Genomic DNA, 17,370 nt, shown 5'->3' on the forward strand with positions numbered 1-17,370 from the left:
CTAAGTAAAGTCTTGAGGATCGGTACAGAGACGTCTGTACTTATCTTTGAGAGGCTATGAAGATTTTTAGGAAATATCTTCACCTTTTGATTCTCTATCGTGCGTCCTTGATCTGATCTATCTATTGCCTCACTCCGTTCTCTCATATATAGTGGTGACTCTTGCCTAATTCTATGTGCGTGTAGTTGAAATGTCATCACGTGGTCTAGATCTAATTTGGAGGCGGAAGTAATAAACTTATGGAAAGGGTGTGTGGTGAGACTTGTAATGCACTGCGATTTTAAAGGAGTAAGTAAGGTTATGGTTCAATAATGTACTTTTAGGATATGGTATAGAAAGAGGAAAAATGGTTTGGAGGATTATATGAACGTCTTATATTTTTGGATAGTGGTTAAGCATCGAGAATGATGCTTGTTTGGCCTATCCGATGTTTGAAGTGGTTCTACAATTGAGAATGATATAATTAGGGGAATGACTATGTTGTGAGCACTGTGCCCTCAGAGACTACAGACCATGAAGTTCGTTGTGAGTGAATGAGTTACATAGTGTGTGATAAGGATGATTTTGCGCTAATTGAGATCAGAATTTCTACAACGGTTTGATAGAGTGGATGTATATCAGGAAGGGTTATTATAAGTCTACTATCGCGATACTTGTGATTATTTGGTTAGGATTATGGGTTGTGTTACTTCTACAATTGACCTTACCTACTAAAGGGTGATATCGATTTTGACTAGAAACTGAAATGCGTCGGTAATATATGACAATTACGTAATGGATAGGAAGGTGTAGAATATCTAGGTATGATCTTTACGGTGGGTATGATCTATTCTAGTGGTGCATCTATCAAACTTTCATAGTGTGGTACTATTGGTATACAAAAACAAATACATCGATTATCAAGTGTGATTACTAACTATTTAAGGAGTTATCAATTGTTTCATCTTCTCATATGATGAGATTTGATGTTGCATTCATATTTGAAAAATTAACTAGTTTGTTACTACGGACGCTTGGGGTAAGCATTGTTTATAAGAAAGATCTTAGTGGTGGATTTTGGTATGATTAATGCGTTTAGGTTGTGAAGTGTATCCCGAGAATTCTAAGTGAGGACTTGTAATTTAACCGTAAACTCCAAGGAAGTGGATCGATATCAGAATGATAAGCTTATGATTAAAGAAAGTAGTAGTGAGTATACTTGTGTGAAGGCAATTAAAAAATTTAGTGAGAGTGCGCATAAAATTGGGTTATTCCATTAGATTTGGTTGGTATAACTGGGTTTAAGGTGTCTTGTCGATTAAGAAGGTTCACTTCGAGATAATGGCAATGGTTATTGAGCATAACGGTAATAGGAATTTATGATGGATTATGATCCGGACATAACCATAATTTAAGGATTTTGGGTTAAATAGATTTAATATAATAATAATGACTTGCAGGTATCTAAATTGCAATTTTCTACTATTTGATGAGTGGCGTGGTTGTATGAAAAGTCGTAGAATGTGTTAAGACACCGCTCGAATAGAATTGAAAGAATCTAGAATCATAAATGAAAATAATTAGTAAAATGTAGTTTAGCCTTCGAAACAAGGCGAGAACAATTATATTTACTCTGATTGTAAGGGTCGAATGTATCTTCAGAGAGAGTGGAGAATTAAATTTAGTGAGACGTGGTTCTGTTTATTTTGCTTTGTTTATGGTGGCAGTGTTATGTGTTATTCATATGGGTTAACAATTATTGGATAAGATTTGAGAAATAACTCTATAGGGGTTTGACTCGAGTGTGGTAATAAGTTCTTTTGTGGTTTCGAGTTTGGTAACTGATATAATTAAATTTTAACGAATGATACAATAAAATTAATGGATAGGTGATCAATGATAGCTAGGATGCGTGAATTTATAAAGATCTTTAATGTATGAGCTAATATTGATAGATAATGGAATTGGGTTACATGGATGAAATTCAAAATTCAAGTTGTTCATTTTAAGTCTACATTATGGCAGTAGGTTTCGTTAAAGTATAGATCGACAAGATGAAAATTGATCGATCACATGGGGTACTGAGCAGTTGAAAGAACTTGTGCAGGGTTTGAATTGTAGAGTTTATTGCTTTTGATCATTAAAAGGCCTAAGAAAGGGCTTCACTTAAAGTTTTGATTCAAAATAATAAGATTGGTAAATGAGTTAGCAAAAGGAATAAGAGTCTGGTATATTAAATAGTTCAAGGTATTTAAAATTTGCTTCATGGAAAGCATCTAAGAAATGACAAAAAATAAATAAGACATCATGTATAGATCTTTAGTTCAAAGTTGAAGATTGTACGAATTTTTGCCCTTGTGTTCAGATATGACTATACAATGTCGATTGGTTCGACACAGACTTATGAGGGATGTAACAACGACTTTTCTTAAGGTTTGGTTTTGATTTGAATGACAAATAGTGAGGTGTCGAAGATTATGTGTTTTATGTAAGGTTAGACTCTCAAATTATGGTAGGTGACTTATGGATGCACTACGAGATGAGATATAGTTCTTCGTGGTTATTAAGGATATCGAATTGGATTGATACTACTCTGTTGATAGGTTATACGAACTATTGTGATGCGTTACATAGGCACTAGAGGGTAAATAGAGGCTATGTGCTCATAGTATGTAGAATTATTCAGGTGACCAAGAATTTCTCTAAGTTTTGGTATGGGGAACAAACTGGTTGATTGTGGGTAGCAAAAAAATCAAAGTGATGGAGTCAGATGAATGAAAATGTTTGATCTAAGTACTATGGGAGAAGTATCTTGTGTTATTCGATCTTGATTTCGTACATTCTTATATAACTACCTATTTTGTTTCGGACATGATTTGAAGTATGATTCGCTCCCTATGCCCACAAGTGTTTCTACTTCGGTGGATGGATCTCTAGTGGTTGATTGATGTACCGATTCTGCGAATTCTTTTGATAGGGTAGGATGCTTTTGCAAACTTGGCTATTTCAGTTGTGATAGATTTGGTGTTGTTAGGAATTGTTGAAGTATAATAGTGATTTTACATGCATAATTCTTTTTATAAGAATTTGTAGAAGTGCTACCATGAATACTTATAGTTGTCCGATAGTCTTAAGGTTCAACTCTCGTCGGGGTCTCGTTCTGGCTATGTATGGTAGAATGTGGGGGGCCAATGGTCTAGTGTTACCGCTCTTAAGGGTTGTTTACAATCACAACTACTGATATACCATTTTCAATAGTGTTATTGGAAGTTTTGTATGCTTGGATGTATCGCTCGCTAGGAGGGTATTCAATCATTTCATTCTTTGGGTTAGATAAATCATATTCTCCAGTAATAAGTACCTAATGCCTAAAGATCAGATTTGTATAGCTTAAGCTTGTGGGAAGCTTTGGTAGTGAGAATGGAATCTTAATAAGATCTGTGATAGTATGTGCATTATGAGTGTGGTGATTGATTCAGGTTCACTTCTGGTTGTAGCCGGTATTAGTATAGAATTTTCTCGTGGTTATGTGATGAAAGATTGTCATGATGGTTATGATGGGGTTTAGAGGGTTTCGGTTAAGGCTTGATTCATGGGTTAATATGTGACGTCTAAATTATCCCTAATTTATAGATTTGCCAAAGTTTGATTCGAAAGTTCAGTACGTAGAAGTTGATTTTGATGGAATAGTCTTGATGAGGAGCTCACTTGAAGGAATGAAAACTGACTTTTGAAGATTATAACTCAGGCTTTTGGTATCGTTGGTGATCTAATGACATGTATTGGTGGAATTGATATGTTATGATTGTGGATTTATTTTGGACATGTGAAATGACTATGTTGATGTGAGATAGAAAAAATTATGGTTGTTGTCATATTATTATCGTGAATTATATGAACATGAATTAATTGCATTGGTTCTGACATATTGTGTTGAGATTAAAAATGATATGAAACAAAAGGGGTCGGGCCACACGCTCCGTGGCAGGTATTATAAAACAAAGGGGTCGGGCCACACGCTCCGTGGTAGGTATTATAAAACAAAGGGGTCGGGCCACACGCTCCGTGGCAGGATATATGTATTGAGGGGACGGGCCACACGCTCCGTGGCAGGTTACATGGACAGAAATGTCCCCCATGGGTTCTAGACTATGATTCAGCGGATATGTACTGATAGGACAGACATGCATCATTTTATTGCACTGCATTGCACCTTTCTGATATTTGTGACTTTGTGTTTACCCCCATATTACTCTGTATGCTAAACTTGACTTGGTATGATTCATTGACGAGACTATTGATGAGTATTTGTGGACTGTATTACTATTGTTATTGTACAAGTGTAGAGTTGGGCTGATTTTATGCAGGTTGTAGTTGAGGAGGTTCGGTTAGAAGGACAGGAGTACTTGTATCTATTAAGCTTTGCTTAGTTTTAGCTATCCACATGCTGAGTACCGTGTTGTTTGGTACTCACCCCTTGCTTCCACACTTGTGTAGGTTGTGAGCCCGGACCTGCTTGATCTTATACTGTTTTCTACTACAGCCGAGGTTATCAATTTCGAGTGTTGAGGTAGCTGTTACATCCATCTAGCGGACACCTCTTACTCTTTTATTATGTTTTAGTCCTACTCTAGAGACAAAGACATTGTGACTGTATTTTCTTTCGTACTTCGGTAATATATTAGTGGCTTGTATACGTGACAACCAGTCTTGGGAGATTTTGGAGATTATTTATTTGTTTTTAACTAAGTTAAATCTTGTTTTATCTCAATTACTTCTGCATTTACTTTCCGTTGAGTTTTAGGCTGACTTGTCTCGGTGGGTTGAGATGAGTGCCATCACACCCGAATTTGGGTCGTGATAAAAAGCCAACTGTAATGGGGAGAATTCATGAAAATTGATTGGTCTTATGCACACAAATATTGCCGCATACAAAATAGAATGGCCCCATACTGAAAAAGAAAGTTTTGTCCTCATTAGAAATGGTGTAGCTATCAACTGGAGGCGTTTAATCAATGATTTTGCTAGACCATTTTGAGTATGAATATGAGCGACCGGATGCTCAACTTATATTCCAACCGACATACAATAATCGTTAAAAGACTAAGATGTAAATTCACCAGCACTATCAAAATGAATTGTCTTTATTACATAATATGAAAATTGTGCTCTTAACCTTATAATTTGAGTTAACAATCTCGCAAAAGCCATATTTCGAATTGATAATAAGCACATATGTGATCATCTTATAAATATATCTATCAAAACCATAAAATATTTAAATAATTCACATGAAGGGTGAATTGGGCCACGTATATCGCCCTGTATAAGTTCCAGAAATGCAGGGGATTCAATCCCCACCTTAGTTGCGGATGGTTTAATAATCAGGTTTTTTGAGAACAAGCAACACACGAAAATTCTTTAGATTGAAGAATTTTCTGATTCCCATATGAATTCTCAATAATTTTGTGCATCGTATTATAACTGGGATGCCCCAACTGGTCATGCCTAATGATAAAATTATAATGGTCAATAAATTTTTTATTTATCATTGCATGTGATTCAACCACATCAATACTTGTGTGGTATAACCCAAAAGAAAGTGCAGGTAATTTTTCATACACAAATCTTTTTCTTGCTTTTATTATAGTAATGTAAAGGTACTCAATCTTTTTTTCATTAGCAATCTCAATAAGGTAGTCATTTTAGCGAATAACCTTGAAACTTAATAAGTTTATTTGGAACTTACTACAATACAAAGCATTATTAATAGTCAATATTATTCTCCCAGATAGTGATAAGGCTGCTCTTCCAGCGCCCTCAATTATTTTTGTACTACCGAATATTGTATTAACATTGACCTTTTTCATAACCAAATGAGAGAAATATTTCTTTTCTCTTAATATAGTGTGCATTGTAGCACTATCCAAAATGCACATATCTCCATTAATCATCTTTGATCCAATTGAATACTGAGAAATTTATTTATCTTCATAAAATAAAAGTACATTATAAGAGATAAGATAAGTAAAAATATTGCTAGAAACTTAAGTCCTCCTTTTTTTTCTTTTTAAATAGATAAAAGTAAAAACATGATAATCAAAAGTACATAAAAACGACAACATATTGTAAATCATATAATAAAATTAACCATCAATTATGAGTAATATCATTGAGGTCATTAAAATCATCATACTTTAAAGTCAAATTCGCTTCAATATTATCATTGTATACTTGCAAAGGTCTTGCTTCAACATTATTTTTAAATGTCAAGTGTGACTTTATTCGGGGATTAGAAGAAAAGGCACAACATTTATTTGTCTTTCTTTTGAAGAAATTTTGATAAAGCCTGACAAAATGCTCAGGCGTCCGACATTCATTTATTCAGTGGCATTTTATACCACAACGATGACAGTTACTTCTTGAAGGACCACTTTGAGAACTCACATTGTTTTCCCTTTTATGTTGATCAATATCACGATGATTATTATATCATCTTCTGTCATTGTCACGTCCACGTACATTATTAAAGCCTCAATTTTTATTTTGTCTTCTTTCAGACTGACCATGTGCTTCTACCACATTTTCTTTCCGAAGTGGAGCAGTTCAGTGGGATGGGCTTCATGATTTCTCATTAAAAAGACATTATGTTGCTTAGCCACCAGAAGGCATGAGATCAATTCAGAGTATTTTTGAAAACCCTTTTCACGTTATTGCTGCTGTAATATCACATTAGAGGCATGAAAAGTAGTTAAAGTCTTTTCTAACATGTCCTCATCATTTATAGTTTTCCCACATAATTTTAATTGAGAAGTTATTCTAAATACAACAGAATTATACACAATTATAGTTTTAAAATCTTGAAACCGTAGTTTTAAATACAACAGAACTCATAACGAGCCCTTGGCAATACTGTTGCCCTAAGGTGGTCATATATTCCTTTTAAATCTTTCCACAATTCAAGTGAATCTGTCACTGTCAAGTATTCAACCTTCAGGCTTTTATCCAGATGATGACGAAGAAAAATTATAGCCTTTGCTTTATCCTGACTTGATGCTTCATTTCCTTCGATTATAGCATCATCAAAACTCTTAGCGGTAAGGTGAATTTCAACATCATCTACCCATGAAAAATATTTTTTACTAGAAATATCAAGTTCCACGAACTCTAATTTTTACAAGTTTGACATGATGAAAACTATCGTAAAAATATTTAAATTAGATTAAGCTAATAAGATTTTAACCATTAAAAATTAAGAACAACTTATACAATATTTTAATAAGAAAATTTATTTTCATTAATTAATAAAGTCTATTACCACCTTATATTATTTAGAGAACTCAAAAACTAAAAATATTCATATGCATACTTGTGTTTAAGATCTAAAAATAAAACATTTATATCATCTAAACATACCCTATAAGAGACTTCGTGTTGACAACGTGCTATAAATAAAATGACAAACTAACTTAAGAAGAGCAGGAGAGAGTAAATAAGTAATCTTATTGTTTTCTTCTCTTTTGCATATTCATCCATTCTTACAAGAATGACTATTTATAGGCCTAAAAAAAGAAATAAATTATAGCAGAAACACACAATAGTGAAGACAAATTATGATCGTGGATAAAATATAGTAAAAATAAATTATGATGAAAGATAACATGGACATATATTATTTTACAATAGACTTCCATATATATAATTATCGATCATAAAATGTATCTCTCATGCCCGGTTATAGAAAGAAAAAATAATTTGACAAAGTTACACTATATTATATTATTTCCAATTTCATATTTTTAAAAAGTTACTGTTGATATCTGCAGAAAGATGGTGTGTCTATATATATAATATATATTCAATTAAATATAATGGAGCAATTGCAAATCTTTTTCATGATCGTGCTTGTGGACAACATACCCCTAAAAGCTTTTCAAATCTATAATTATATTGTACTTTTTCCCCACTTGGAACCCAACTTGCTCCTCTTGTTTAATCCAATAATTGCCTCTTCCATTATTACATAATTTTCTTCTTAATTTAATTAAGTTTTGAAAATGTACACTTCCCCTTTAGGGTGGTAATTACTAATCGTTGAAGACACATATATATAGTTTTTTCCCACTCATATATTCTTTAATATACATTGTTTATATCTCATTTAAGAAAGATATCATAGAAAAAAATGGATTTGAAGATTCAAGACGAAAAACAAAGTTCAAATTCTGTGGAATCATCATCGCTCGAAGATACTTCCTCGAGTGATACTTCTTCTAAGGAAAATGACTTCCGTCCAGAACGACCTCAAAAGGAGGCGAAACACTATATAGGTGTTAGAGCAAGACCATGGGGAAAATTTGCGGCCGAAATTAGGGATTCCACTCGGAATGGAATTAGGGTTTGGCTTGGAACATTCAACAGCGCGGAAGAAGCTGCTTTGGCTTATGACCAAGTTGCTTTGTCAATGAGAGGTCCATCAACTTGCCTAAATTTCCCAGTTGAAAGAGTTAGCAAAATGTTACAAGAAACAGAAAATTCCAATTTCTTCAAGAATGGATTGTCACCAGCAGCAGCCTTAAAGGAGAAACACAAAAAGAGAAGTAGTAGTAATATTTCAAGAAAAAAGAAATTACAAAAGGTAAATCACAAGGAAGAAAATAATAATAAGAATAATAAGAATAATAAGAATAATGTATTTATATTTGAAGATTTGGGAAGTGATCTATTGGATGAACTCTTGTCTGAGTATTCTAGTTCAAATTAGAATACTCAATTTCCATCTTGTTAATTAAGTTTATCCACTTAGTTTTTCAATGTTTAATATTCCTCCTTGTTCATGTTTTTTTTTTCCAATTTATTGTACATGTTTCTTTTATATAATATATATTTAGGGTGTGATCGGCACCGAGGAAAATGTTTTTAAAAAAATTTCGTATTTGGATTGGTAGAAAAAAAAATTGAAAATATTTTCTCTAGGAAAATAAGTTCCTTAAAAGAAAATAATTTTCCTACTGAAAGTAGAGAAAAAAAATTACGTGACATTACATATTGATCGTGTCTTCCAACACATTTCATCTTCACCGTCACACCCATAGCCCCATCTACACCACACCCTTATCTGTCATTGTATATGTCTAATTATATATATACAAATATTTTTAGGATAATATTTTTTGCTTATTAATCAAAACACACTTATTTTGTTAGAAAATATTTTTAAGGAGAACATTTTAATACTGTACAATCTTACTGATTAAAATCTGTGTTGTTGGCATTCTTCAAAATACTGGTGTTTCTGTGTCAAATTCTTCAATAACTATATATTTTTGAAGAATATAAAATTTTAATACGAGTGTTGTTTCTTTTTGAAAGATTGAGCAACATATATAAATTTAAAATGATATAAGATTCTGTAAATTCATTTCCTAGAATAAAAATTTAAGTAAATCCATTAAACTTAATTGACCTTCTTTTTGTCTCATCGTCCTGTATCGGACATAATGTGCCAAATTCAGATCGTACAAATGTAAGTTTATGAACAGTATATTTTATACCTTTTTTATTTCAATTTATTTGTCTTGATTTGAAATACAAAGACTAAACTAACTAATGTTTAATATAAATTCAAATATAAAATCTTTTATTTTTTAAAATAAAATTTACATATTTAAAAATTATATAAAAAATATTATAAATCACACTAGCTAACAATTGAAATAACGAGTGATATATTTAAATTATTTTCAATAGTACAGGGGCATATTTGACCATTTTTCGTATTTTTAACTTTTTAGAATCTGCGGCAGAATCTAGAATTCAAATAAAAGAATTAAGAAATAAAAATCTTATATCAAATAAATTCAACAACTTATATATATATATATATTTTGTCTTAAATTATCTTAATTGAGATTACTGAACTACTCCCTGTGTACATGGTTATTTATTCACTATACTAAAAATAAATGTCCAATAATATTTATCTCATTTGGAAAATCAATGAAATATTTATCCATTTGTGTTCATCATATCCTTTTTATTAAATACTCCCTCCGTCTATCTTTACTTGTCTCCAGAAAACAGTCGTCCTACCTTGGTAGGAGTAAGGTCTGCGTACAATTTATCCTCCCCAAACTCCACGTTATGGGATTTCACTGGGTTGTTGTTGTTGTATTGACTTTGCACAATTTTTAACTAAATTATTGAAGACATAACTAAATTAAATGAATTGAAAGTTTTTCTTTCTTTAATAATTTAATTATGATTTTTAATGGGATAATCACATAATTCAATATAGTCCTCATAACAAAAATATATAGATCGTATGTTCGACTCTCATGTCCATACACATTATTAAAAAAACTATATATTTCTACGACAAAAAATATTCAAGCTTGCATGCACGTTGACATGTTAATATCACGATCCCGACTCGCCGTGATTAACACTCACACTAATCCTTTGGTGGGAGAACCATTATTTCAGCATAAACTAACAGTACTCACAATAGATAGATAAATTAAAGAAGCGAAAGCATGTTTAATAATAAAATAAGGCTGAGTTCCCATAAACTCAGAATAATCTAGTCAAACGATCCAAACATGTGCAATTTAACACCAAGAAACTGAAAGTCGATGTACAAAAACTCTAACGAAACAACAAGTTTAAGATAGGGGATGCAACCCTAAAAAGTCATAAAATAATAAGTCTGAAAGTTTAAGTCTTGAGAGAAGGACTAAGATAAAAAAGAGCGTAGCCTGAAAGAATTAGCTCACCTTCGAAATCTTTCACTAGTGATCTGCTATTCGATGTCTCTCAACAGCCGATATGCCATATACTCAGCAAAGATAAATCAAGTGCAATATCAGTACACAATGACGATAGTGTACGGGTAGTATCACATGACTAGCCAGTAAGTGAGACATGAATAAATAATTACAGCACAGTAACCACATATATATAGAATAGCCTTATCCATTATCATCTCATAGCCAGTACTTAAACATGATCATAGTTCAACATTCCTAAATTATCATGCAATTCAATTAAGGATCCTCTCATGGGACTTATAAACTCAAACCATATATGTGTCAGACCGTGACACCCGATCAAAGATTATGTTAGAACGTGACACCCGATCCAAATGTGTGTCAGAACGTGATATCCAATCCAGTTATGTGTCAAACGTGACACACAATTCAAGCATACACAATTAACCACAATCACAGTGAATAGTCCAATTATCATATCTACCAAGAACAGGTTCATTGCAAGCCATGGTTCATTTCATTCTCTCTTATTCATATACATATATGCATACATCGGAGCAATTAGCAAGTGCACACATCACATACGGAAAGAAAAAACTATCACCTTACTCGAAACCAAGTTTTGACAACTCTAAAGTATTGGAGCTTTTCCTTTTCGGTTTCGTTCAACTTGTTCTTGGTTTAAAAATAGTCACATACATATAAATGATCAATACAATGAACTAATTAAAATGAATTATAACATAAATTCTCTATTAGGATTAGGAGAATAATGTTATAATTCATGTGAATTAGGTCATTGTATTGATCCTCTGTATGTATGTTATATTTTTTAGACCAAGAACAAGATGAACAAAATTGAAAAGGGAAAGTTCCTTCACTTTAGAGTTGTCAAAGCTTATTTTCAAGGAAAGAGATGGTTTGTCTTTCCATATGTGATACATGTACTTGTTAAATTACTCTGTTATATTTATATGGGTATGTGAATAGGGAAGAATGAAATGAACTATATGAAATGACTACTTACTCGCCATGACTTGTAATGAACCTATTCTTGATAGATATGATAGTTGAACTATTCACTGTGATTGTGGTCGATTTTCTATACTTGGATCAGGTGTCATAGTCCAGTACATAAATTGGATTAGGTGTCACGTTTTGACACAATCTTAGGCCGAATGGCACATTCCGACACACAATTTGGTGTCTGTAGGTTCCATAAGATAACTCTTATATGAAATTGTATGGTATATTGGGATTGTTGAATTGTGATCATATTAAGAATTAATAATGAGATGATATAGATAAGTCTATTCTATATATGTATGTGTTTACTATGCTGTAATGGTATATTGGGATTGTTGAATTGTGATCATTGTATGGTATATTGGGATTGTTGAATTGTGATCATTGTCTTTGTATACTGATACTGCACTTGCTCTATCTTTCTTGAGTACAGGACCTCTTCAGGCGGCTGTTGAGAGACCTCGCATAGAAGACGGTTAATTGATCAAAGTTCAAGGGTGAGCTAGTTTTTTCAGTCTACCATGGGCTCTTCTTTATTTTAGTCCTTCACTTAGGACTAGACTCTCAAACACTTGTTTATTTTATGACTTTTGGGGTTGCATCCCCTTCCTTTAGACTTGTTGTTTTGTTATAGTTTTGGTGCATCAACTTTCAGATTTTAGGGGTATTTGTGCATGCTTAATCAAATTGGCTGAGTTTATGGGGACTCAACACCTTTTTCTTAAATTTAATTTGTTTAGCACCTTAAATTGCTTATTCTCTTGCAATTGTTGTTAGTTTGGGCTGTAATAGTAGTTCTCCCATCAGAGGGTTAGTGTGAGTATCAATCACTGCGGGTTAGGTTCATGACAAAGTTGATATCATAACCCTACGTTTGTTAATTTTGTTGTACCAAAATGAGTCTAGTAGAGCATTGTAGAATGGTACAAAAATAGTACTTTTCTTCGTGGAGCTACAGAACTTTAGAAAAATTTTCTTTATCTTTTTTTCCCTCGTGCTATAACTTGATTCCAATTAGCTTCTGGTGATCCAAATTGGTATCTAACTACTTTCACTCTCTTGTCTGCAGATGGTGAACACTCGCTACAACGGTGTCCAACTTGTAGCTCCTATTGAACCAGAGAGGGAACCAGTTCCGAGAGGATGCGGTCGAGGAAGGGGAAGGGAAAGGAGATGTGGCAAAGTCTGGGGAAGAGCATCGCTCTCTAGGGGTGCCGCTCCAGTTAAGGAAGTATTTATAAAGGAGCCTCTCCCATGCCCCAGGATGAGTTAGATAAGAACATAGAGGTTGGGGAAAAAGAAGTTGCTGAATAGGTAGAGGATACCCAAACTGAAGTTGTCAGTCTTCCCCGTCTAGTCTCGATATTAGAGCAGTATGGCCTTCTTGTGTGGGTCGTCTGGTAGCGAAGCCATTCCCACCATGCCTACAGCACCAGCTCCAATTGCTCGCCCATTTGCTGCTGCAGCTCCTGAAGTAGACAAGGTGGTAGGCACTGATGCCTTTTTCAGATTACTTACCGACCCAATGATGACTGACATTGAGCATAACAGGCTCACCAAATTTCTGAAGCTTAAGCCTCCAGTCTTCCATGGTTTGGAGAGTGAGGATGCCTATGAGTTTATCCTTGATTGTTATAAGAGGTTGCACAAGCTAGGGATAGTACACCAGAACGGAGTGGAGTTTGTAACCTTCCAACTATAGGGTGAGGCCAAGCAGTGGGGGAGGAATTATGTGGAATGTCGCTCGCCAGTATTGCCCCCACTTACTTGGGTTCAGTTTCATGCCTTATTCTTAGAAAAATACGTGTCACGTACCTTGAAGGATCGTAAGAAGGATGATTTCATAGCATTGAAGCAAGGTAATATGACAATGATTGCCTATGAGGCCAAATTTCATGTATTGTCCAAGTATGCTACTCAGCTGGTAATACAGAAAAAGAAAGAATCTGGTTATTTGTGATGGGGTTAAACCCTGAGTTGCATGGTTTTTTTTCATATGACTTCATTCGACAAGAATTTCAATAGAGTCACAGACTTCGTGAAGAAAATAGAGGGTGTGTGACAGGATGTGCAGGCCAAAGCTTTGGCTAAGGAGACAAAAAACATAGTTAACTTTTAGGGATCCTATTCTAGAGGTTAAGGCAGGCAGGCGATTGTAGCCTGGCCAATTCAATCAGTGGTGCCCACTTTTATGGATAGTTTTCCATCTATTCCACACCAGCATCTAGCTAGGAAGCTTCTTTTGTGCCAGGTATCGTGCCATTTTTTAGTGCGGTTATTTCAATTGTGGAAAGCTGAGGCACATAAGGAGGGAGTGTCCCTACCCTTGTGGGATAAATCCATCACCCCAGCAGGTCAGGGAAGTGGTACCCACGGGCGGAGGTTGAAATAGTAGTAGACATCCGCAAGGTGGGCGAGGAGGAAATCTAAGAGGTCATGGAGGCTGAGGTAATGGTAGTGTAGGTCGAGGAGTGATGCATCTAGGTAGAAAGGTGGCCCTTCAGGATGACAGGGCTCAGTTTTATATATTTTCATGTAATATCGAGGCTGAGACATCTGATGCAGTGATCACAAGTACTATTATTTTTTGTTACCAGATGGCTACCATTTTATTTGTTTTGGGTTCTGCTTATTCATATGTGTTAGTGAGATATGCCTTGGGTTTTGATGCGATATATGATGTAATTGAATCCCCCATCCATGTTTCTAACCCTGCTGGAGAGTTTGTTATAGTCACTCATATTTATCGTATTTTTCTTGTTATGTTTATGGGGTTCCAGACTTAGGCTGGCTTAGTGATTCTAGACATAATTAATTTTAATGTGATCTTAGGCATGACTTGGTTGTCCCCCTATTATGCTGTGCTTAATTGTAATGTTAAGATTATAACTCTAGAGATCCCAGGGAGGAAAAGGTTAGAGTGGAAAGAGGTGTACAAGCCTAAGCCAGCTAAGGTCATATCCTTTCTCCGGGCTAGAAAAATAGTGGGGCAGGATTGTTTGACTTATTTTGCCCATATTCGAAATGTTGATGTGGATTCTCCCTCCCTTGAGTCTATTCCGATAGTGTGTGAATTTCTAGAAGTGTTTCCTATCGACTTGCCAGGTATGCCTTCTGATAGAGACATAGATTTTTGTATGTACTTGGAGCTAGGCATTCGCCCAATCTCTTTTCCTCCTTACTACATGACTCACATGGAGTTGAGAAAGCTTAAGTCTCAAATCCAAGAACTCTTTGATAAGGGATTTATTCGTCCTAGTACTTCCTCATGGGGTGTCTTGATCTTGTTTGTTAAGAAAAAAGATGGTAGCATGAGAATGTGCATAGACTATCAAGAACTGAATCGGGTCACCATTCTAAATAAGTACATGTTGCCTTGCATTGATGGCCTTTTTTATCAATTTCAAGGTGCATCAGTCTTTTCAAAAATTAATCTCGAGTGTGGGTACCATTTATTGAAGATTAGACCAGAGGATGTGCCCAAAATAACTTTTAGAACCAGATATAGGCATTATGAGTTTTTGGTGATGTCATTTGAGCTAACCAATGTGCCCACAACCTTTATGAGTTTAATGAATGGGGTATTCAATTCATTCCTAGTTTCATTCGTGATCGTATTTATAGATGATATTTAGGTGTATTCGAAGAGTAAAGAAAAACATGCAGACCATCTTCACATTGTTCTAGTGTCCTGGGAAATAGAAATTGTATGCAAAATTCTCTAATTGTGAATTCTAGTTGTATTCAGTTGCCTTCTTGGTGCCTGTTGTTTTGAAAGAAGGGGTAATGGTAGATCCACAAAAAATTAAAGCGGTCAAAAACTAGGGTCGGCCTAGCTCTATGACCGAAGTTAGGAGTTCTGTAGGGCTTTCTAGTTATTATCGCCGGTTTGTGAGAAACTTTGCATCCAACGCTACCCATTTAATAAGGCTGACTCTGAAAGAGGTACCATTTGAGTGCACTGATAAATGCAAAAAGAGCTTCCAAAAGCTCAAGACTCTTCTAACCACGGCACCTATCATGACCCTATAGTCGAAGGTAAAGATTTTATTATTTATTATGATGCTTCACATTTAGGTTTGGGTACTGTGTTGATGCAGGATAAGAATGTTATAGCCTATGCCTTATGGCAGTTGAAGTTTCATAAAAAGAACTACCCGACTCATGACTTGGAAATGGCAGCGGTAGTGTTTGCTCTAAAAATCTAGAGGCACTATCTCTATAGTGTAAAGTGCGAGGTATTTACTGATCACCGCAGTTTGCAATACGTGTTCACCCATAAAGATTTGAACTTGAGGCAGCGAAGTGGATGGAGTTGCTCAAGGATAATGATGTTACCATCCAGTATCATCATGGTAAGGCTAATGCGGTAGCAGATACATTAAGCTGGAAATCAGAGGGTTAGTGTGGGTGTCAATCACAGTAGGTTATAATCGTGACAAAGTTGGTATCTATTGTAACGATATATCCCCATCGTTATGGATAAGCTAACAGAGAAGGAATTTAGGCCAGAAAACTTCAAGTAGTGACGTGAGAAAATTTGAGTCTAGATCAGACTTGGATGAATTCAGAGTCAGGTGAGTTTAGAGTGATCCAAAAATGGATGGAGGATTAAACCTATAATTTGATTGATTTAATTGATATCCAAGATAATACGAAGCTTGTACAACTTTACAAAATCGTATTCGGGCGAGTAAAAATCCCAAAATTAAACTTGCGGTAAAGGGTATATGTTAAGACGTCATTGGATGAGGGTATATTATGATATGGGAGACTTAGAGACTCTTTATGAACTCTTTGTCTGCGTATCCCGTCAGAGCGGGATGCTCCTATTATGGTAGATCAGTCCCGACTTAATATGGGGTAAAACCCCTAGAAAAGGTATTCTGCATAAAAATAATTCTTAAGAAGTTAGGAAGCGACCTAGCACGAATTCTTGCTGATTTCCATTATATTTTATACAAAAGGTAAGTAAATCACTCTATTAATTCATATTTGATTCCTAGAACCTAGAAATTATGATTGGTGATCATTGGAGAAGGGTTTTGGCCTACAATAAATGGTGGTAAATAGCACTAAATGAGGTTTAAGATCATGGGTTTGGCCTAAAAGGAGAATTATATTATAATTTATGTGAATTAGGTCATTGTATTGATCCTTTGGATCTATGTTATTGTTTTTAGACCAAGAACAAGCTGAATGAAATCGAAAAGGAAAAGCTTCTACACTTTAAAGTTGTTAAAGCTTGGTTTCGAGGTAGGTGAATATTTGTCTTCCCGTATGTGATAAGTATACTTGTTAAATTACTCTGTTGTATGCATATGTGTATGTGAATAGAGAAGAATGAAATGAATTATGTGAAATGACTACTTATTGCCTATGACTTGTAATGAACCTGTTCCTGGTAGATATGATTGTTGAACTATTTACTATGACTGTGGTCAATTTTCTATGCCTAAATTGGGTGTCACATTTCGACACATAAATTGGATTGGATGTCATATTCCAACATAATTTTGGACCAGGTGTTACAATCTGACACACAATTTGGTGTCTGTAGATTTCATTAGAAGACCCTTATGTGAAACTGTATGGT

The 17,370-nt window shown here is 34.6% G+C and overlaps 1 protein-coding gene across 1 annotated transcript; it reads left to right on the forward strand.

Moving 5' to 3' along the window:
* Positions 1 to 8,063: 8,063 nt before the first annotated feature.
* LOC129877237 (ethylene-responsive transcription factor 1B-like) lies at positions 8,064 to 8,765 on the forward strand. Its single transcript, XM_055952730.1, has one exon. It carries the CDS (start codon positions 8,165 to 8,167, stop codon positions 8,741 to 8,743), a length of 579 nt encoding a protein of 192 aa, XP_055808705.1. The 5' UTR covers positions 8,064 to 8,164; the 3' UTR covers positions 8,744 to 8,765.
* The last annotated feature ends 8,605 nt before the right edge of the window (positions 8,766 to 17,370 follow it).

Source organism: Solanum dulcamara, chromosome 2, assembly GCF_947179165.1.
Source record: "Solanum dulcamara chromosome 2, daSolDulc1.2, whole genome shotgun sequence".
In the NCBI taxonomy this organism is placed as follows: domain Eukaryota; kingdom Viridiplantae; phylum Streptophyta; class Magnoliopsida; order Solanales; family Solanaceae; genus Solanum; species Solanum dulcamara.

Coding starts and splice junctions, on each gene's coding strand:
- LOC129877237 (XM_055952730.1), top strand. CDS start 8,165: ATGGATTTGAAGATTCAAGACGAAAAACAAAGTTCAAATTCTGTGGAA.